At 44.7% G+C, this 23,775-nt stretch overlaps 1 protein-coding gene across 1 annotated transcript; it reads right to left on the reverse strand.

Moving 5' to 3' along the window:
- Positions 1-5,830: 5,830 nt before the first annotated feature.
- LOC311324430 (zinc finger BED domain-containing protein 4-like) lies at positions 5,831-11,815 on the reverse strand (the record flags this gene model as incomplete). The annotated part of the gene is made up of 9 exons (XM_084456884.1): positions 11,538-11,815; positions 9,643-10,145; positions 9,302-9,448; positions 8,077-8,201; positions 7,751-7,923; positions 7,294-7,395; positions 6,365-6,681; positions 6,030-6,083; positions 5,831-5,865 (listed from the first exon to the last, which is right to left on the reverse strand). Exons 2-9 carry the CDS (start codon positions 9,734-9,736, stop codon positions 5,831-5,833), a joined length of 1,047 nt encoding a protein of 348 aa, XP_084313010.1. The 5' UTR covers positions 9,737-10,145; positions 11,538-11,815.
- Positions 11,816-23,775: the final 11,960 nt, after the last annotated feature.

Consider the following 23,775-nt stretch of genomic DNA (forward strand, 5'->3'; position numbering starts at 1 on the left):
GTCAACACTCTCCCTCTCAGCATCTACGCTTCATCCATCCAGCATCCTTGTCCTGAAGTAGCCTTGTGAGACCAACCTGACCTTGCGAGCTCACAAACCACCTGGCGCCTCAGATTAGTCCTGAAGCCCCCTCCCAGCAAAATGTCTATTATGGCTTTAACTCTTTCTTAAGAGTTTTTGAAGCTGCAAAAACACAATGTGTCATGTTAGAGAAGGACCGCTGGGCCCAAAGCTCTTGTCCTGTGATCACTTTAACTAACTGGAAGACAGTCTGACAGGAGATCACAGAAACTTTGGTGTCTGCAAAGCCTGGTTTTGATGTTGCATATTATAGACACTTGAGCTGCCGCACCTACACCCTCAGAACTCCACAGCCTTAGGGCACACCCTCAGAGGCTTGGATACATGGAAAAGTAAAGCAATGGATCTTAATGTACAGGGAAATTGAAGTCCTACTCCTTCTTACAGATTGGAAGATGGTTGTTTGGACTCTGGAAGAACATGAGGGGAGTTGACATGCCAACCTTTTCACCCACCTTTGTCAATACTATTATTCTTATTCTTATTAGTAGTAGTAGTAGTAGTAGTAGTAGTACTGTAGTAGTAGTAGTAGTAGTAGTAGTAGTAGTAGTAGTAGTACTGTAGTAGTAGTAGTAGTAGTAGTGGTACTAGTAGTAGTAGTAGTAGTAGTAGTAGTAGTAATAGTAGTAATAGTAGTGGTAGTAGTAATAGTAGTACAGTAGTTGTTGTTGTAGTAGTAGTAGTAGTAGTAGTAGTAATAATAATAATAATAATAATAATAATAATAATAATAATAAACATTATTTGTATAGCATCTTTCATACAAATAAATGCAGCTCAAAGTGCTTTACAACAGAGTGTGCATGCACGGAGTGGTTCATATAAAAATAGACATAAAATACTTTCTTTTTTTTTTAAAGGAAAATAAGATGGAAGATAAAACACACAAAAAAAGAAAAAGATAAGAGATCAAGTAAAATACAGTGTAAAAATGAAATTTAAAAAAAATGTACTGGAGATATACATTCAAAAAAGAAAGAAAAGTGCAGTAGCCCGCAAGTGCAAAAGGGGCTAGTTAAAGGCTTCTTCTTTCGTGTGTCATCATCAGATGTCCAGCTCAGTAGCGTATAGCCACGCCCTCGTCTCAGGTCCCACATCGAAGAGGCCAGCCTCCGAGGGTGGTTTATACAGGGGACAGGCGGTGATTATGTGCTCAGCTGTCTGCTCCGGCTCCCCACACTCACACGTTGCTCCGTCTGCCAGGCCCCACTTCCTCATTGTTGCTCTGTAGCGTCCGACCCCAGTTCGCAGGCGGTTCAGCAGGGTCCATTTCCGGCGCGGCAGTTCCTCTCCTTGAATACCGCCTCCCGGGTCCTGGATGTAACGGTGGATGCGTGTAGGCCCGGCCGACTCCCACTCCTGCTTCCAGGCTGCCGCCAGCCATGCCTCTGTAGACTGGTCCTCAGGGATGGACCTGAGCAGATCTTGTGCCGCCTTGTTGTACGGGTGGCGGGACTTGAGTCTATGGGGGGGCAGTGGCATTGTGGTGGTGTTGTGCAAGATATGCCAGTCGTGTCTTTGGGCTTTCCTTGCTAGGGCGAGGGTAGCAGCCTCTCGTCGGAGGCCGGCCGGGGCAATTCCTGCTAGTACTGGCAGGTGGCACACAGGAGTGGGCTTCAGGCAGCCAGTTATGGTCCGCAGAGCGTTATTTATCGCAATTTCGACCTTCCTGGCATGAGGGCTTCTGCACCAGGCTGGGGCACAGTATTCAGCTGCAGAGAAGACCAGGGCTTGGGTGGAGATTGTAAGCACCTTGGCGGTTGCACCCCAGCTAGTTCCAGCGAGACGTCGGATTAGTGAGACCCTTGATGACACTTTGGCCGTCACCTCTTCAAGGTGTTGTTTGAAGGAGAGTGTCCTGTCCAGGCGTACACCGAGGTACCGCGGGGCTTGCTGGCACTCCAGGCGCTTGTTGTTTACAAAAACTTCCAGTTCCCTTCTTGCCTCGCTGTTGTTGAGGTGGTAAGCTGCTGACACTGTCTTGCCAATGCTGAGCTGGAGGCGCCACATGCGCAGATAGGCTGCTAGGGTGTCCTTTAGTTAAAGGCTAAAGTAAAGAGATACGTTTTTAGCTTTCTTTTAAAACTATTTAGCAAGCTGGCTTCCCTGATATCTATAGGTATTGTGTTCCATAGCTTTGGGTCATAATTGACAAAGGCTGCACTCCCAATCTTCTTCCGACTATTGCTAGGAACTTCTAGTAAACCAGCAGTGGATGATCGCAGTGGTCTTGAAGGCACATAGTTGACAAGGGAGTTAGCAATCTAGCTTGGCCCTCGCCCATTAGGGCTTTGTACTGTATATAAGGAGGAGGACCTCAACTCTAAATGTTACTGGAAGCCAATGCAGAGCAGCTAAGACTGGGCTAATTTGCTCTCTCCTCTTTTTTGATGACTTATTTGATGACTTGAGAGAAACTGAGGTTCTGCTTTGCTGCTGTTTAGCTTGACATGTTACATGAATGGAGTGACACCACTGTGAGAACATTCACGCTAATTCCTCACAGTAATTGCCTCTGTGGTTTGATTTAGAACGTTATATACATAAAATGAACTGAATGGAAAACATAAATAATGCATGCGTTTGAATCGCACTGTATGATTTCTATTTAGTGCCCTGGTTAATTATCTTGCTATGATACATCTATTTTACTGATATTTTTTGATTAGCACTGAAGTAACAATATGTCAGTAATGATATAGCATATAAGTTAAATGTGAGTTAATGTGTGTTGCAAGTTGCAAGTGCAAGTTGCCTATGTTTAGCTAAGCACTGTTTTCATGACATTTCATGAGTGTTGAAGTGAAGAGAGGATACTGTAAAGCAACATAATGGTTCATAGCGAGCCTTGTCTAAATAATCTGTGTTTGTCTCTGAGTGTCACATCATACCGAACCAGTCTTCTCTGATTAAGCAACCTGCCCAAGTGTTTACACTCAATACTCTAATGGATTGAACCATATATGTGTGTGTGTGTGTGTGTGTGTGTGTGTGTGTGCGTGCATGCATGCATTTGTGCGTGCACGTGTGTGTGTGTGTGTGTGTGTGCGCGTGCATGCATATGTGCATGCATGTGTGTGTATGTGTGTGTTTATACATGTGTATTGCATCTTTGTCTGAATAGACCTGCTTGCATTAAGTTTGAAAGCATGCCTCTGTCTTATGATGTATTTACTGCACAATGGAATAATACAGGTACTTCTCTTAGCAGGTCCTGTAATAGTTTATTTACATAAAAATGTTCCTTATTTACAGTGAGGACTGGAACAATTTCCACAGCGAGCAGAATTTCTCTCTAGAAACCAAGATGTATACATCCAAAGCAATAAGCTGGGCGCATAGTGAGCAATAATGCCTGCGTTTGTTCCAATTTCAATGGCATGCAAGGGAATACAATATGTCAGCCAGCATTCTACTCAAGCAGCCAAATAATTACAGCAGTGCTGGGAGAAGCAGGGGGCGGAGCCTGGTCTCCCGGAAACAACACACACCGCCTCACCTGACAAGGTGGCATCACTAAAGAAACAGTGCGAACATATGTAGATGGTGCTGCTCTGTGAACCCTAGATAGCTTTCTGTGATGACTTCCTTGGTCGACTGTGTTGTTGTTGTTGTTGTTGTCGCTGTTGTTAGTCAAAATTTGGACACCTACTGTAACCTTCTTCAGTGGAAGAAGAAATTACATGTTGAAGCACTTATGACACTATTGACATTTCAGAAGCAGACCATTGAATTGAGAGCTTCAAGGGCAGCATGGCAATAACTTGATCACCAGTGATGGGAAAAGTACACGGAATGTTTACTTGAGTAGAAGTAAAGATACCCATGTAAAAACTGACTTGAGTAAAAGTAATAAGTACTGATCCAAATATCTACTCAAGTGAAAGTGAAAGTACAGACTCTGACATGTACTTTAAAGTATAATACAAAGTAAAAAGTAGTTTTTCGCGATCCAAAGATCACAATTCTAAATTGGTTACCTTTGTGCTGTTAAGATCAATATTGCCAGTTCTGTTCAAGAAGACCTACCAGACAAGATGGTAGTGTACTTCACTATAATGTTAGTAGCATTAGATCCATTTGTTATTCACACATCACACTTCTGTGTACTGGATGAGTTCAGGATTATCTTAACCGGGATGAAATCATACTCATAGGCCCATCTTTTAATCAACATTTTTAATAGTACAATTTCTTCTTGAAGGTTACAGTAGTGCTTTTTGTTATTCTCATGGCGTGAGCATTGAGTGGCAAAGATTTTTATCTGTAACAAAGTGCATCGTCCCATTGAACGCAAATGAATTTAAGCTGCCCACTGTGCAAATTAAATACTTACTGTCCCATTTTAATTAAATAACCAAATATAAAGGCACATATGCATGTCGTGCACATAAAACTTAAACTGCCAATGAATCAAGTTGAAGTACTCAATTACTTTAAAAGTATACTGCGTCTCCTAATTTACACAACCGTGCAATAGAACTCTACTGCATCTCCTCATTTACACAACAGTGTAGAACTCTACTGCATCTCCTCAATTACACAACAGTATAGAACTCTACTGCATCTCCTCATTTACACAACATTATAGAACTCTACTGCATCTCCTTTTTTACACAACAGTATAGAACTCTACTGCATCTCCTCATTTACACAACAGTATAGAACTCTACTGCATCTCCTCATTTACACAACAGTATAGAACTCTACTGCATCTCCTCATAATGCACGTATGTGTGTGTTTAAGTTGGAGGTGAATGTCATAAGACAAACTAAAACAATAACAAATTACCATGAGAGAGGGAGGTCCGGTAAGGATAAGATCAATCAGCACGTTCAGTTACTAAGTAAGTGAGTCCGTCCGTCAGTCAGTCAGTCTCATTCAGGCAGTCATTGTGTCTCATTCAGGCAGTCAGTCAGTCAGTCTCATTCAGGCAGTCAGTCAGTCAGTCAGTCAGTCAGTCTCATTCAGTCAGTCAGTCAGTCTCATTCAGGCAGTCAGTCTCATTCAGTCAGTCAGTCAGTCAGTCTCATTCATTCAGTCAGTCAGTCTCATTCATTCAGTCAGTCAGTCTCATTCATTCAGTCAGTCAGTCAGTCAGTCAGTCTCATTCAGGCAGTCAGTCAGTCAGTCTCATTCAGTCAGTCAGTCAGTCAGTCTCATTCAGGCAGTCAGTCAGTCAGTCTCATTCAGGCAGTCAGTCAGTCAGTCTCATTCAGGCAGTCAGTCAGTCAGTCTCATTCAGGCAGTCAGTCAGTCAGTCTCATTCAGGCAGTCAGTCAGTCAGTCTCATTCAGGCAGTCAGTCAGTCAGTCTCATTCAGTCAGTCAGTCAGTCAGTCAGTCTCATTCAGGCAGTCAGTCAGTCAGTCTCATTCATTCAGTCAGTCAGTCTCATTCAGGCAGTCAGTCAGTCAGTCTCATTCAGTCAGTCAGTCAGTCAGTCAGTCTCATTCAGGCAGTCAGTCAGTCAGTCTCATTCAGGCAGTCAGTCAGTCTCATTCAGGCAGTCAGCCAATCATCAATTAAGTTGATCAGGGAGTTCAGTTAATAAGTAAATGAGTCAGTGAGCAAAAAAGTCAGTCAGGTCAGTCACCCAATCATGTCAGTTACAGTCAGTGTGAAGGCTGGACAAAAAATCTAGAGAAATTTTGTATTCAACTTCATGAGAAGCAAACTCTCAAAGTTCTCAGGTTCCAACCTATTCCTCCGAGGTCTGAAAATCATTCCCCCTGTGCTAAAAAGTCTCTCACAGGCCGCTGAGGCAGGCAGTGGTGTGTTTAGCTTAAGGGACAAGTGACAGACAGATGGAAACATTTTCAGGCAGTCCATGGTGTCACTAGAACTTGACAGGTAGAGCTGCAATTGTTTTGCGTTACCGTCTCGTTGATCTTCTTGGTTTATCGGGAAAAAGAAGTCTTCCTCTTCCAAAGAAGGGGTAGGCTCACCCGGTCGCACTGGACTGCTCTGCTCCTTCATGTTCGCCTTGATGTAGTCCAGACCTATGAGGGGGAAAAAAAAATGCTATTATACATAAAGCACGGGAGGGAAAGGCCAAGAGGCACCAGGGAGCAAGAGGACCAAGACACAAAAGAAAAGGGGAATAGGGTAGAGACGAGGAGGTACAATGAAGGTGTAGGGTGCTGCAGCATAAACAGGTGGCATAGTCCGTTGTAATTAGTTTGTTCCACATTGTTTGAATCTAGGCCTAAATACAGATTTGAAAGTAATAACTTGTATGGTGATAAGCGCATATGAAACAAAAACATGGTGCAGGACATACCACTTTGGAGGAGACCTTCATCTTTGGTCCAACGGGTCTTGAACTTGGGGACCAGTATTGCTGCAGCAATCAGTTCGGGATCCGCAAGCATGTCTCCGAAGCGGCGGTCAAGGCCTGACTGGAGGGCATCCAACAAGGGCCCACAGTATTTGGAGGTGGTGTGAAGGGTGTCGAGCTTGGACTTCAGCAGTGAGATAGTCGGTACGAGCCACCCCATCTGCACGTTGGTCTCCCCCTGAAGAACGTCAAGCGCCTTTGCGAAGGGTCTCATGGTCTTTACGTATTCGGAGAGGAATGCAATCTCGGCAGGAGTGAGCCTGAGAAACACACAACACCATCAATATATAACCAGTCAAACCATTTACATAATGCATTAATATGAAACTTAAGTCACTTCCCCTAATGGGACTTCCCTTTGTAAAAACTAGTGCAGTGCCCGTGTGTGCTGCTGTTTGCATTAAAGGGCCACTCCACTCAAAATACAAGTTAATTTCTAATGCATCCAATAGGATCTCTGTAACAGTAGCCGTTTTCTTTTTCCATATTAGCTTCCAGGAAGCTAATATGGAAAAAAATACTGTTACAGAGATCCTATTGGGGTAAGGATTCATTAGAAATTAACTTGTATTTTGAGTGGAGTGGCCCTTTAATGCAAACAGCAGCACACACGGGCACTGCACTAGTTTTTACAAAGGGAAGTCCCATTAGGGGAAGTGACTGGTTTCATATTATTGCATTATGTAAATGGTTTGACTGGTGGTGAGGTCTGTCTGTGTTTGGTGTGTGTGTGTGTGTGTGTGTGTGTGTGTGTGTGTGTGTGTGTGTGTGTGTGTGTGTGTGTGTGTGTGTGTGTGTGTGTGAGAGAGAGAGAGATCGAGTGTGAGTGTATGGATGGAGCTCGCTGTTGTGTGAATGGAAAGCAAACTTACATGGTAGTCTTCACAAAACTGCAGACAGCTGCGATGGCTCCCTCTCCCTGTTCCCTGATGATCCGGACAATACGCTCAACAGCATAGTAAAGAGAATTCCACCTTAAGCCAAAAATGTACATACAAAAAAAAACATTCATAACAGGGATGTCCCGATCCAGCTTTTTGCTCTTCTGATCTGATACATACGTTGCAGTTTGAGTATCCGCCAATACCACCCAATCTAAGCGTGTATTATAGATACTTATTCTGTTGTCAGACTCCCTGAAATCCGGGTGTGCTCGAGAACAAAACCCAGATTAAAAAAAAAAAAAAATGGATCAGGAGTCTGGATTGGCATTTTTCCATGCAGGCCGATATGCATTTAACAAAAGTTTGAGAACTACTGCTATGGCCCTTTACATTTGTAACTGGTTCAAAGTACTAAACTGATCTCAGGGTGTAATAAGTAGCCTACCTTGTTTCGCATGGCCTGACGAGCTGGAGTTTGCAGTTTTCCTTGATGACCTCTGCAGCTGGGGTGGATCTACTGGTCTTATTCCACAGACCTTGGCACTTGGCGAAGGATGAACGAGAAAGCTTCTTGTACGTTGGATTGGCATCTGCAGCTCTCACGTCAACTGTTGACACCTGTTATCAAAGGATCATGTTAAAGAGGAAACAGGCAACTTTTTTTTTTTTTCTTTCAAAACTTCACCGTGGCCACTAGCCTGTGTCCTCCACATTAACATTTATAATGATACTTGGGATTTTTTTAACAAAAAGTTGCTTTTTGCCTCTTACCAGGTTCATCAGGTGACAGGCGCAGCGGTGATGTTTTGGCAGTTGGTACTGCATCCCATCATCCTCCTCCAACAAGGGACCGACTGCCACAGGCTCAACCCCGGTGTCATCTTGGGCATCTTGTGCTGCTCATTAAAATATCAATATATCAATTTGCGTCCACAGTGCGCTTTTCGGGACACAACTATATTCTCCGACTGATTTTCAAGATAGGTAAACCATGACACGTTCTCATCAAATGTGTAGGCCTCATCATAGAAATGGATGAAATGACTAAAGGAGACATGCGGGAAGGCCACAATTTGTGCATCGGCCATCTTGATAGCAGGGTCTTCCCCCTGGACTTATGGGTATCCCCGATAACTCCATGGGTGTCTCACTTGGTCTGTTTTTCCCCCAGATATTTGGGGGATTTACCCTGACCTATTGAGTTCCATAACCTGGCTTGCCATGTACTTGGTATCATGCCATGACATCTAATCAGTAGGTGGTGGTTATGTTGTGCCTAACCTTTCATGGAGCTGCACTGAAAGAAGACGCTGAGACACCGCCATGATACTCCAGTAAGAATAAAGAATGGGGTCCCACTAAATTGCACAAGTCAATTGTCAATTTATTAACTATCATACATGTGTAAATCATAACAAAATCGAGTAGTCAAAGATAAACCGTGGTTCGTTTAAAAAAGTTAAATGCGCTATTTTGTTGTGAATGTTCTGACCTTTCAACTTGTGCGGTAGAGCGCTGGGCTGGTCAAATCATTGTCCGCGCGCACATTAGCGCGCACATTCGCACGCACGTATGTTCAAACGCAGCTGCCTCCGTAGGCTAATAGACGACAAAACATACCTATCAAGTCTCCCTAATTTACAGATTCTCCCTTATTTCAAACCTGTCTCTGGGATGGGATGGCATGGCGAGTGGAGGGCAAAATCTCCCTTATTTTCAAGACCCATACTTGGTAGGTATTTTACAAAATAGCTTATTTTACTTTTTTAAACGGATGTTTATGTTTGACCACTCAATTTTGTTATGATTTACACATGTATGATGATAGTTAATAAATTGACAATTGACTTGTGCAATTTAGTGGGACCCCTCCCATGTTAATCAAAATAGTTCTCTTGGACTATGACACCCTGCGATCAATATAGAGGATTTTCAATGGATTGTGGGCACCTCCTTATCCCGTATACTTCTAGAGATGTCTGCATGTAATACTCACCTGAGGTTGATTGACCTTCTGGTCCTGGTTCTGCATTGTTGTTCTCATCGTCGGTGTGACTGGTGGGCCCAAACACTCGGAATGCTTTTAAAAAGTTGGATCCACTGTCAGTAGTTGTCCCAACTACCTTCTCTCCGATGTTGTACTCTGGACGGACAGAGTTGGACAAAGAGTCAAGCAGGAAGACAGCTCCAGGGTACCAATACCAAATTTATCCTTTCAATTCTCCCAGGGATCAAAAAAACGTTTTTTATCTTCCGTTACCGAGTGGTTCACACATACTGTGGGTTAAACAATTAGATAGTATTCTAAAATATAAACAGAAGCGTACATAGGCCTACCTGAATGTATTTCCGTTAGAGCGTCAGCTAGCTTAGTGAAGTTGTGAGACCCTTCCAGGTACTTGCATGCTAATGCAGCAGAGCGTCTCTCCATAGTTGTGGGATGGATCCAATGAGCTGTGACACCTATAACCCTTTCGGTACGCCGTCCAGCAATCTGTTGTAGTTCCAATGAAGTCCACCTCACGCATGGCAGCCTTTAGTATTTTCTTCATTTCCTGGACTCCTTTATTTAGTTTGTTTGTAAAAGTCCCTCGACACATCACATTGGCGCTTGGCTGAAGGTATTTAATAAGTTTTCTAAAATGATCCTCTTCAACAGTACTATTAGCATGTAAGCCATGGACTACGAAGTTCTGGATGTGCTCGTCCACACCCTTCTGTGAGACTCGCCTTGTTTCGTAGACTTTAAGCTGTTTGGGTGGGCAGCTGCCCGCTGTTTCGCTGGAACTTCTTTTGGATGTAAGCCTTGTGTATCGTTCCAAGTGGCTTGCGTGCTTTCTCTAGAGGGAAAACAATGAGAGCCAACATTAGTTAATTCATACAAAAACATGTAAGCAGCTCGTGTTGCCTGTTTGGCACAAAGCATGTTTCCATCTGAAAACAAGGCAGTGTCCTGACATTTTGTGCTACTTTTCAGAAGGACCTATCCACATCATGTTTGCAACTTACACACATTTCAAAGGCAGAAATTTGGACATTGAAAGTAACTAATTAATACAAAAGTTAGTTGCTTTTATGTAATAGATCACCTGAGTTTTAAGGTTGTATACATTTTATGGTGATATCTACATGTTAAATATTTTACCCCATTTCCATTCATACTTTGGTCAACCTTTTCATGTGTTGATATCAGTATATCACCATAAAACTCAGAGGTGATCTATTACTTCAAAACAACTAACCTTTGCTTTACAAATTATTCCCATATTACTGCCTTGGGGACTATTTGAATAATGCCTCATTTGCATTTTGTGTGTGTTTAATCTGAATAATCAACTCTGTGATTTCCATGGTGATATCTACAAGTTGAAAGGCACACAGGACCAGAGATTTAAGTTAGGATTCAGAAATGTGAAATAGGCTGGAAAAAATCTCCCAAAATGTTGCAAACAATGGCCTACCCCTATGTTTTCTTACATTGGTAGAGGATAAAACCAATGAGATTATAGACCTTGGCTTTGTCTTTGAAAGGATGAATGAGCTATGTAGCTAAGTCGTTCTTTTAGACGAGGAAGAAGGTCTATTTGTTAGAACACCTGCTCATTTGGCGAAGAGTGGGCACATTGCTTGGCAAGGTTGACTAAGAGAGTGGCCCTTCTAACGTTACTTTGTGAAGCTAAGGCTGTTGCTATCGATTCACCTGCTAATGTTGGCTACTGGCTAGACCTAGCTAACGTTATTCTGCAACAACGCAGAGCGGTGCTCTTTGCTTTTTAGCAACGTCTAGACTGTATGAAGAGATCCCCGTAGCAATCTAGCTAGCTAGCTAGCTAGCAAACAATGGATGGCATTGGTTAGGCTTGAGCGAGCCCGCTAAACTAACGGTAACGTTAGCTTAGTTTTGCGAAAACATCACCATGTAGCCAGCCCGTGAAACGAGTGGTGATTCTGGTGAACAAGTCTTAGCCGATCATGCTAGCCACGCTAGCTAGACGCGGGCTAACGTCATCAGCAACAAAATTAGCACTACCACTACGGCACTAACGTTAGCAGGCCATCATCGTTTTAGCATATCTAGCCACACAAACATTGCGTAGTATCCGTTTGACTGAGCAACATGCTAGTACACTACTAAGCCTATACTTTTAACTAACGTTACGTAAGCTGTTTTGTTACAACATATATCTTAGCTAAGCTAATAATAGCTAGCAAGCTAGCTAGTTAAAACTTACCTCGATGTGTTTCCTGAGATTCGATGGAGAATTCTTGAAGGCAAGCACCTCATGCCGTTTTGGCTTGCACAGCAAGCACACCATTCGCCATGATTGGTTTTTTTCCCCTACAAACCCGAAAAGATCACTAAGATACGGCCATGGGTGAGGTAACTGAGGTTCTGCTCTTTCAGGCTCAGCCTGCTCTGGTTCTTCGCCATTGTCCATGGTGTGATGGATTGATCTGATCGCAGCAAGCTAACACTGACTTCCACTTCAACCCGCTCTGATGTGTCACAGTCACACTACTTAGGTCCCTAAGTTACTGACTGACTGCTGGCACTGTCGACTTGCGTGCCGTAGGCTACATGCGCGTTTTGAAATTTTAGCGGCAGCCAGGCTGATAAATCAAATGCGGATTACATGATTTACGCAAAGATACTGAAAAAAAAAAAATATATATATATGTCAAAGTAACGAGCCCTTTTTAAAAATGTAGGGAGTAGAAAGTACGATATTTTTGTTTTAAATGTAGGGAGTAAAAGTAAAAAGTTGTCAGAAAAAAAAAAACTTCTTAAAAGTACAAAGTAATGGCATTTTGTACTTAAGTACAGTAACGAAGTATTTCTACTTAAGTAAATCCCATCACTGTTGATCACTATCCCGTCGGCCAGCCTACGACACATACCCACGTACGCACTCACCTACACACAGTATTAGTATAGAAGGAAGGAAGCTTTTGAACTAAACATACAAACAAACATACAATGACCCAATTTTTCTGTATAATTTTGGCACAGGGAATTGATTGAAACGGTCATTTTTGTGATTTTAACATGTATGGTATATAAAAATAAATAAAAAACTCCAATAATAAGTGGAGCTGGTGGTTGTCATGCCAAAGTCAAAGAAACGCAACAGAGATAAGAACTACAACATCAGGGGGGGGGACACATCCTCTGTCTGGAAAGGCCTGAGACAGATTACATTAGTCATTTAGCAGACACTTTTATCTAAGAGCATAATCTAGTGCTGAAGGCAAAGTGCAAGAATAGCAATCAAAATACAATAGGTGCTTAAGAGGGAGGTTCGTTGTAGTACTTCTTGAAGAGATGAGTTTTGATCCTGTGACAAAAGATGGGCAGCGAAGTCCTGAAGTCAGTGGGCAGCTCATTCCACCACTGCGGGGCCAGGACAGAGAAGAGCCGTGACCGTGTCGATCGACCGCAGGGTCCTCGGAGTGATGGGGCAGCCAGTCGCTCCGAGGTAGCAGAGCATAGCAGTCAGGAGGGGGTATAGGGTTTGACCATGGCCTGGAGGTAGGAGGGGGCTGTTCCTTTCCTTTCCTTTAGTGCCAGTTTTAAACTGGACTCGAGCCACTACAGGGAGCCGGTGTAGGGAAAGGAGAAGGGAAGTTGTGTGGGAGAACTTGTGGTGGTTGAACACCAGGCGAGCAGAAGCTTTCTGGACAAGTTCCAGGGGTTTAATGGCTGACGCCGGGGCCCCAGCAAGGAGGGAGTTGCAATAGTCCAGACGGGAGATAAACAGGGCCTGGATGAGCACCTGTGCCGTTTCATCAGTGAGGAAAGGGTGAATCCTGATGTTGTAGATCATTAATCTGCAGGAGCGTGTGACGGATGTGATATGTGCAGAGAATGACAGTTGGTCATCCAGGGTCACACCCAGATTCCTCGCAGTCCGAGTCGGCGTCACCACTGTGTCTTCAATGGTGATGGCCAGGCCCCAGTGCGGGCAGCCATTCCCCAGGAGGAACAGCAGCTCAGTCTTGTCCAGATTGAGCTTGAGGTGATGTGTCGTCATCCACTCCGAGATGTCAGCCAAGCACCCAGCTATGCGCGTCTCCACTTGTGTATCAGAAGGGGGAAATTACAAGACCAGTTGGGTGTCATTGGCATAGCAGTGATAGGAGAAGCCATGCGAGCGAATGACAGAGCCCAGAGATGTAGTGTAGGTGGTGCACGGAGCGTTGACCGGGGGATTTTGGAAAGGGGATCTGATATTGTTAACTTTCTTGTCAAAGAAGTTGCCGAAATCGTCAGGGAGAAGGGAGGAGTTGGGAATAGGAGGTGGGGGCTGGAGTAGTGAAGAGAAGGTTTCAAAGAGTTTTTTAGGATTGGAAGCAGAGGTTAGGATTTTAGAGTAGAAGAATGCTTTTGCAGCAGATAGGGAGGACAATGTGGAAAGAAGAGATTGGAAGTTAAGAAGGTCCTCTGGAGAAAAGTCTGCCTTTTCTCCATTAACACTCAGCTATTCTCAGGCCCCGTCTATCAGTACGCACTGAGTCTGACAGCCAACAGATCAACTACAAACAGAAATCCCCCCCAGTTCACTGACGACCCACGCCTGGCCAATGATCTGAACGAGTTCTACTACAAATTTGGCAAACTACGGTAAATCGATAAAATAGTGGCCTGTATTCAATTATACAGAGACGTCTCTTATAATGGCGGGGGGCACGGTCAACACAGGCAAATACAGGCCTGCTCCCTATACAGGCCGGGTCTAAAAGTGAGGGGGGAAAAAGCTCCGGGCTTTACGGTAGTTTTGGTTGCTAGGCACGTTGTTTGAGGTGGTAACAAACATGGCGCTGACCAGAAAAAAGTTTGATGTGAAATTTAAAGAGAGAGCTTTGTATGCTGCAGAACATTTGGGAGAACAAACCGCAAAGCACTTTGGCATCGACCCGAAGAGAATAGAAGAGAATCAGATACTGGAGAAAGCAGAAGGATGAACTGCGTCTAGCTGACAAGGAAAGAGTACGGTTAGCTGGTGGTGGGCGGAAGAAAGTTAGCTTGGAGCTAGAAGCTAAACTTTCAGACTGGATCTACTCAATGCGGGACAAACACAACCGAGTCTCGAGGAAAATGATAGTGTATAAGGTGGTATTAACACCCGCACTCGGGAGAGGCGGTCGTAATGCCCAAATGCAGTGAAAAGACTGATTTCTGGGCTCGTGCTTTGGACATTTTAAACTGCAACGGAAAAGTAAACGACTCTCCTACAATTACATATCATAGACAGTCTACCTTCATATTTTTCACTTGTTATTTGCATATTTAGTTATATATGAGAATTCCATATTACTGTACCAACGTTACTGTACATAGGAGTTGGTGGAAAGGGAGTTAACGGAGCCCCCCTCCAGGATTCCAAATTGCAGTACTATAGTCAAAATTAGCAACCCAGTTTAAAACCGACACAACGCCACTAGATTTGAAAACCGGAATTGTTTGTGGACACTTTGGGCTACAAAGTAAGCTAAATTGTTATCACCAAACGTTTTCTGGTTTTATACATTTACAGTTTTTGTGATGTTGTCGCCTCAGAGTGAGTGTTAACGTAGCCCCTTCCACTACAAAACAAAGCGAAGGAGATCTACGCTTCAGTAGTTGATGGAGTGTGTGAATGAATGTGCTGTGAATGTGATAATGTTATATTGTTAATAGGTAAACTGGCTGTTTACATACTGGTAGGCCTCTTTGATTTGTTTTGTTGGATGACACAGGGCATATGTTTTGGTTTGTGCAATGTTTTTGCAATAAAAGTCCTGAAATTAAGGGATTAAGTCCATGAGAGTTTAATTTTAAGAAATAAAGGCCTGCCTCTAATATAGGCCTGCCTCCAATAAAGGCCTAGGGCTCTCTGCAGCTCAGTAAATAAAGGCCCCGGACACTATTAGAGGATATACTTTATTTACATTTTTAACACCTTACTAGAGACATGCCATGTCCTCCGCCATCATCTCTGTCCCCCAAGAAAACAAAGATCACAGGACGAAATGACTACAGGCTCTTCACCCTGACCTCTGTAGTAATTAAGGTCTTTGAGTGCCTTGTTCTGCTGCACTTCAAATCCATCACAGACCCACTCCTGGACCCTCTGCAGTTTGCCCACAGAGCAAACAGGTCTGTGGACAATACAATAAACATTGCCTTTCACGGAAGCATCTGGAACACACAGGCACATACGCCAGGATCCTGTTTGTGAATTTCCGCTCTGCCTTCAGCACCATCCTCCCGCCCACACTGGAGTAGGAGCTCTCCTAGCTGCACATGTCCAACTCAACCTGTAGGTGGATCACTGTCCTGTCTTTGCACTGTCCTGTCTCGTCCCTCCAACCTGTCAAATTTTGTCTCCATGTTATGCAGCATGACTGAAAGCAAATTCCTAGTACGTTGAAAAACCGCATGGCAATAAACAGATTCTGGTCCTGATTCTGATAATGCTGGTGGGTCAGAAGTATGTCCTCCTGTAACCTGTAGTGTTTTGTGAGCTGGTCGTTAGTATGGTAAGCTTCTGTGACACAGCATTGTTTGAGCTGGTGCAGTGTGATGACCGGATTTATACGCTTGGTGAGAAAGCAGGATAGAAGTGGTCTGTGTGGCACTCCGCACGCTGCTTGGGGCGGAGTCCTCTGTTGATGCAGCTTCTGAGGAGTGGGATCTCTTGGTGGGGTTGGCAGATACACTTATGCAGGCCTTTAGTAAATCTCAGAGATACTTGAGGAGTCAGTGTTAGATCTAGCTGACACTTTTATGTTCCACCTAGAGACTGGTGAGGTGATTGAAGAATCACCCAGCCATGTAGTTTCAGTGAAGGTGTTAGGTTGCATTGAGCCTGTGTATGAACTTGGGATGAATCAACCCTATGACAACGATGCCATTCTAGACAATGTTGGGGCTTGCTAACTCTCACCATCTGGCTAACCGTATGAGTGGGTTGTAAGAATACCCGGGCAGTGAGCAAGCCCTAAAACTGTCAACAATGGGGTTGTTGTCTAGGGTGGATTCATCGCTAAAACCTCTCCTGCCATGTAGCTTGGGAGTTAGAGATTGCAAAGTCCCCGGTTTGATCCCAGCTGTGTGCCGAAGTGTCCTTGAGCAAGACACTGAACCCCAAAATTGCGCACATCCGGCATGGTGGCACCTCACAGCAAGAAGGTCTCCGTGCCTTTCTGTGGGGAGTTTGCATGCTCTCCCCGTGTTCCTCCCCGTTTCCCACTGCTCCGAGCTCCCCCTGGAGGAGGACAGCTTGGATGGGATGAATGCATTTTTTTATTGTTTATTTGGCAGGGACAGTGTACATTAATGAATGTACCAGAATTAGCCAGAAGGCTAGTTTTCATCGGTAGTCCCTGGACAGCTTTTAAAAAATCTTTGGTCATGACATTACATTGCATTACATACACATAATTATCACATCAGCATAAAAATAATAACTAGAAAGTAGAAATGAGAATGTGAGGTGGGCTAGCTGCTGAAGCTGTATGTAACAGCTTCAGTATAGCTAGTACTACTACAGACCGGGCAATCTCCATGCACCCACCAGCGAAGACCGTGCGTCTCTAGCCCACTCAGGGGCTGAATTGTGGGGTCCGTGGTGTGGACAGTGGTGTGGTGGCGAGACTCCGTCCCCTCAGATCAGAGCTAGTCGGGGACAGTGTACCCCTCTCCGGGCCACCTACCCGCCCTGAAGACCATGTGTCTCTAGCCCACTCAGGGGCTGAATTGTGGGGTCCGTGGTGTGGACAGTGGTGTGGTGGCGAGACTCCGTCCCCTCAGATCAGAGCTAGTCGGGGACAGTGTACCCCTCTCCGAGCCACCTACCCGCCCACACCGGTGAAGACCATGTGTCTCTAGCCCACTCAGGGGCTGAGTTGTGGGGCCTGTGGCGTGGATAGTGGCGTGGTGGTGAGACTCTGCCCCCTCACGTCAGAGCTGGTCGGGGACAGTGTACCCCTCTCTGGGCCACCTACCTGCCCCCACTGGTGAAGCCCATGGCCGTGTCCTAATGTGCATACTGCATACTATATAGTACCCACTGTATATTACCTACTACTCCATGCAGTATGCAAAATAAATGTAGTATACTACACTGTAAACCCGAATGCTCAAAGTAATTAAATAGATTAAGTAGTGTATACTTAATGTTTTAAAAACGTTCTATTAACTTAAAAATGTCGAGTTTGTGAGACATGTTCTTCCTTTTTGAGTAAATTAAACTCATAATTTTGGATTGACTTGAACTATTTGTGTATTAACTAAGCATAACTTAAAAGCATAACTTAAGCACAACTTAAAATAATTAGATAGTAAAAAGTAATTTGACATTAACAATGATAAATTCCACTTATTTATATCTGTTTGATGTCAGTAATATTATAGTGGGGGTGGTGATGGATGAAAGCATGCAACCTGTTTATGTGACCACTGTCAGGATGAGGAGACTAGGCCTATGCAATTCTAGATTGTAGGCTACAAAGAAGATTCTAGAAAAACAATAGGCCTATATGAAGGAAGAACTTTGTAGCATATTTTATCTTTGCTCTCATCTCCATCTGTTAGCTGATACCGCAGGGAAATAATGGCTTTATACAATTTATAATAAATGAATTTATATTTTGACGCTGTCCGTGACTGCACAGAATTGTGGGATAGGACTTGCCGTCTCCAAGACAACTGGCGGTATTTTGTCCATTCAACCGTCGCATTTGGTCTTTTATCCACAGTGAGTACCCACAGTATTCATGTCCAAATAACTATTAGGCCTATATAGCCTGCATTACACATCAATTATAATTTGTGATTATCCGTGGTCATTTAATCTTTGTGGCTAAAATAATTTTTAGATAGCCTAGTTACTGTAGTGCAATAGATAGTTAGCTTGCCCAAGCCCCGAACATGCGCTCGGTCTTTTGTGCAAGCTGCATGGTTATGGTATGTAGGTTAATGTTACTTTCAGTAACTTATAGCTAGATGCATCACACATGATACCAATTATACTGTAGTTAGTTATTTCTGCTAATTTAATCTACCTGACTAAAAAACATAATTTCGCTCAGTTGTTATCTAGCTACATTTAGTCTAGCTAGTAGCATGTTACTGTAGCGAGTGCACATGATGGTGTAGCTAGCATAGCTAGCTAACGTTAAGTGCACACACACGACTTGTGGCGAGGAGGACGGTGCAAACTTCTCTTGGTTAAATTGCTGTAACGTTAGCTGGTTCATGTTATATTAATATTTACAGGAAAATGAATGCTGTTGAGCTGACTAAACCAGCTCGAGACCAAACCCAGAACGTTACGGGAGAGGAAACCAGGAGCTAGGAAGGAGACTGCTGCTCGGCTGCTGTAGACACCTTTTCTGGGTAATGTTAACGTTGCACTATTCAAATGGTTGGTGATGCGAAAATGAGTTGTTTTTGAGAGCTAACTCTGGTTACTGCTCGCTATATAAACCAAACCGAAACCCAAATCAGTCCTATTGGATTTCTTCAATGTTAGAACGGGCGTGCAACATGTGTAAGGGAATAGTTAGCTAGCCAGTCATTATTTAGCCAGCTGGCTTTGCCTGGGTTTCCGACCGCACACCTGAATGGAACTTTCAGTCATTACATACCTGCAAACTAGTCACCTTTCGGCTACAATCGCCGTTTTTTTTGTCAATTGGGTCATTCACATGAATCGTGCAGATCCGGGGAGTTTTCCAAAAAGGGGGGGGGGGGGTGAGGGGAGAATGACTGTGTTTGATGTTCAGGCTATAATACTGGTTAGCTTGGCATAGATATAAGTACAAACTTGGATGCTACAAGCTAAATGTTATAGAGTTGTGGTGGGTCAATTCTATTCAGAACGTGAAATAGTGACTAACCACAGTAGACGAAATCCTACAGATCCTGTTGGATGTAACGTTGCTTGATCTCCAGTTGAATAACGTCATGTCAACAGCGTCCAACATCCATTCCAATTGCGCGAGTTTTCTCCCAGGATCTCCTCATACAGCCCAAATATCTCCAAAGCTGCTGCTGCTAATCACTTGTTAACAAAATATCTGATCAGCTGTAGTTTGGATATTTTGCGGTTTAAAATTAGGATAGAGGACACTACTAGTTGCAGCGTCCAACATCCATTCCAATTGCGCGAGTTTTCTCCCAGGATCTCCTCATACAGCCCAAATATCTCCAAAGCTGCTGCTGCTAATCACTTGTTAACAAAATATCTGATCAGCTGTAGTTTGGATATTTTGCGGTTTAAAATTAGGATAGAGGACACTACTAGTTGCCCCTCAAGCAGAAACGAAACTTTTCCGTTAGCTTTCTTTCAAGGAATTCCAAAATAAAAGTCACGGAAAACAATTACACAAAAAAAAACAACTTTTTTTTTTTACTCACTTGGCATTGGTCCGAATGGTATACTGTATACTGAAGTATGAAGTCTACTGAATCTGATATATACAGAATAATATTTGGAGGGCCTATTCATCAGTTAATAAGTGATAATAATGGGCAACCTTAATCTAAAAATATGCAAGCAAAGACAGTCATCATATCGATACAATAATATGGGTCATTTTTTGTGTGTTTTTTTTTTATAAATTGGTATCTGTATCGGCGGTCCTGAGGAAAATAATCGGTATCGGCCCAAAAAAATCTGATTGGAGCATCCCTAAAAGCTCATGTCTCCCTGTCTCATTCTTTCCTGCATTTCAGGCAATGGAGTTTGGTTGTCTTTTTTGAGAGGCAACAGGGAGAATAATGTGTAAAAAAGTAATTGTTTGGTTGCTTAAGTAAATAATCAACTTTTTATGAGATATTTGTTCTCTCTTTTTAGAGAAAAAGAAACATTGAAATTCTGATTAAAATGTTTCAACTGTGAATCTGGATATCTACATAATTGTATTTGGGGTTGTAATTGGGATGGATATACTATGCGCCTCGCAAGAGCCATGTATGTACTCGCACACAGAAATTCTAGTTTCAAAACGCTCCAAAAAGCGTCATTTGCATATTAAAATCACTAAAAATGTCTTCCGGGGGAGGATGCCCCCGGACCCCCCTACCATAACTTGGTTCTGGACCTTGTCACCTTTTTCACTCTCAGGAGTTTGCAGGTCTGCATTAGGACGGGCATGCAACGACTATTTTGTCCAAGTAAACTGTGTTTCTACTACCATAAACCCGTCACTTATAAAACGGAATACCAACAGATTGCTGGTCTTTACAAATAAATGTTAAGTATGCTTGATAGCATTAGCAACGTTATTTGACTGGCTTGATAATGTAGTCAGGAATGACCAGCTAACGTTAGCATCTAGCTTCATCATCATCATCATCATCTTCATCCGCTTATCCAGGGTCGGGTCGCGGAGGCAGCAGCTCCAGCAGGGGGCCCCAGACATCCCTTTCCCTAGCAGCATCAACCAGCTCTGCCTGGGGAATCTTTAGCCGCTCACAGGCCAGTGCGGAGATGTAGTCCCGCCACCTGGTCCTGGGTCTACCCCGCGGCCTCCTCCCAGCCGGACATGCCTGGAACACCTCCCTAGGGAGGCGCCCAGGAGGCATCCTCACTAGATGCCCGAACCACCTCAACTGGCTCCTTTCGACGCAAAGGAGCAGCGGCTCTACTCCGAGTCTCTCCCGGATGACTGAACTTCTCACCCGATCTCTCAGGGAGACCCCAGCCACCCTCCGGAGAAAACTCATTTCGGCCGCTTGTATCCGTGATCTCGTTCTTTCGGTCATGACCCATCCTTCATGACCATAGGTGAGGGTGGGGACGAAGATAGACCGGTAGATCGAGAGCTTTGCCTTTTGGCTCAGCTCTCTTTTCGTCACAACAGTGCGGTATAGCGACTGCAGAACCGCACCAGCTGCTCCGATTCTCCGGCCAAACTCCCTCTCCATGGTTCCCTCACTCGTGAACAAGACCCCCAGATACTTGAACTCCTTCACTTGGGGTAAGGACTCATTTCCTACTCGGAGCGGACAGGCCACCGGTTTCCTGCTGAGAACCATGGCCTCAGATTTAGAAGTGCTTATTCTCATCCCAGCCGCTTCACACTCAGTTGCGAACCTATCCAGAGAGTGCTGGAGGTCGCAGGCAGCTGATGCCATCAGGACCACATCATCTGCAAAAAGCAGTGACGTGATCCCCAGCTCACCGAACTGCAAACCCACCTCCCCCCGGCTACGCCTCGATATCCTGTCCATGAAAATCACAAACAGGATTGGTGACAAAGCGCAGCCCTGGCGGAGGCCAACACCCACCGGAAAGGCAGACGACTTACTGCCGAGGACCCGGACACAGCTCTCGCTCTGGGTGTACAGGGATTGGATGGCCCTAAGTAGGGACCCCCTCACCCCATACTCCCGCATAACCCTCCACAAGACCTCTCGGGGGACCCGGTCGTAAGCCTTCTCCAAGTCCACAAAACACATGTAGACAGGTTGGGCAAACTCCCAAGCCCCCTCCAAGATCCTTGCGAGAGTGAAGAGCTGGTCGGTAGTTCCACGACCAGGACGAAATCCGCATTGTTCCTCTTCGATCTGAGGTTCGACTATCGGCCGGACCCTCCTTTCCAGCACCTTGGAGTAAACTTTCCCTGGGAGGCTGAGTAATGTGATGCCTCTATAATTCGCACACACCCTCTGGTCCCCTTTTTTGAATATTGGGACCACCACCCCAGTCTGCCACTCCTTCGGCACTGACCCAGACTTCCACGCAGTGTTACAGAGGCGTGTCAACCAAGACAGCCCCTCTACACCCAGCGCCTTCAGCATTTCTGGACGGATCTCATCAGTCCCTGGGGCTCTGCCACTGTGGAGTTGTTTGACTACCTCAGTGACCTCCTCCAAGGACATTGACGACCCCCCATCATCTTCCGGCTCTGCCTCGATCGTAGAGGGTGGATTAGTCGGGTTCAGGAGTTCCTCAAAGTGCTCCTTCCAACGCTCAACAACCTCCTCAGTTGAGGTCAGCAGTGTCCCCTCCTTGCTGTATACAGCTTGGATGGTCCCCCGCTTTCCCTTCCTGAGGTGTCTGATGGTCTTCCAGAAACACTTTGGTACCGACCGAAAGTCCTTCTCCATGGTTTCTCCGAACTCCTCCCACACCCGCTGCTTTGCCTTGGTCACGGCCGAAGCCGCAGCCCTCCGGGCCAGTCGATACCCTGCAACTGTTTCCGGGCTAACATAACCCGGAAGGCCTCCTTCTTCAGTCGGACGGCTTCCCTCACCACCGCTGTCCACCACGGTGTCCGAGGGTTACCGCCCCTTGAGGTACCTATGGCCCTCAGGCCACAGCTCCCAGCCGCAGCTTCAGCAATGGAGGCTTTGAACACCGACCACTCATGCTCGATGTCCCCAACCTCCACAGGGATGCCTGAGAAGCTCCGCCGGAGGTGGCAATTGAAATCTCTCCGGACAGGCTCTTCCTCCAGACGTTCCCAGTTCACCCTCACTACACGCTTGGGTTTTCCAGGTCTGTCCAGAAGTTTCCCCCGCCATCGAAACCAGCTCACCACCAGATGGTGATCAGTGGACAGCTCTGCCCCTCTCTTTACCCGAGTGTCCAAAACGCTCTAGCTTTAGATGAACAAATTCGGTTTTGTGTGAAGCTTTTTCCCCCCCTAAATATTAAAGGGGAACTTCGGTATTTTTCAACCTGGACCCTATTTTCCCATCTACTTTTATCTAATTGAGTGATGGGATCTTATATTTGAAATTGTTCTGCCTGCAGCTCCGAAAGCTTGCTACAATGTATTCCAATGAGCAACTGGCCAACGTCAAAATATGTCCACTAAAAGTGCTGTCGGATAATTAACAATCTGAGCCTATTAGTGTGAAAAAATACTTTTTTTGTGGACGTATTGGCTAGTTGCCCCATTGGAATGCATTGTAGCAAACCTTCGGAGCTGCAGAAGCTGCAGCTGCTGAAATGTAGACCATTAACTTACAATGGTGCCGTGACCCAGATGTCCTGTGTGTATGAACTCTCAGACTTCCCGTGCTGGTGTTGTTTTGTTTTGTCCAGCAGGTGGAGTCTGGGAGTGTCATTTTGATCAGGTTCACCTTCTTACTGCGCTGAATCGTGTTTTGGGAAATTATGTTTTCAAAACCTAACCAACCACCAACCCCATCTCTAACCCTAACCATAACCAAGGTATTTATAGATAAAATGCTTGAAATTGTGCAATGTTGTCACTTCCCTCACATGTGCATTTTGTTTGACAGGTCTAGACTGCAGCATGCAGACAGACAGCTTGGCACCAGCAATTATACTTGGGACCTGCAGCCTGGTGCTAGCTCTTATAATCTTAGCAATACTCCTTTGGTGAGTAGTTGAAAATGCTTATTATTCCTAAATTGCTCTACTACCCTCTCTGCAATGTTAAAGATTTTGTTATGTGGTGGGCCTTTATTAAAGGACCCGGCCGCTGAATAGCACGTTTCATTGAAGA

This window comes from Borostomias antarcticus (genome assembly GCF_949987555.1).
Source record: "Borostomias antarcticus genome assembly, chromosome: 23".
NCBI classification, from domain to species: domain Eukaryota; kingdom Metazoa; phylum Chordata; class Actinopteri; order Stomiiformes; family Stomiidae; genus Borostomias; species Borostomias antarcticus.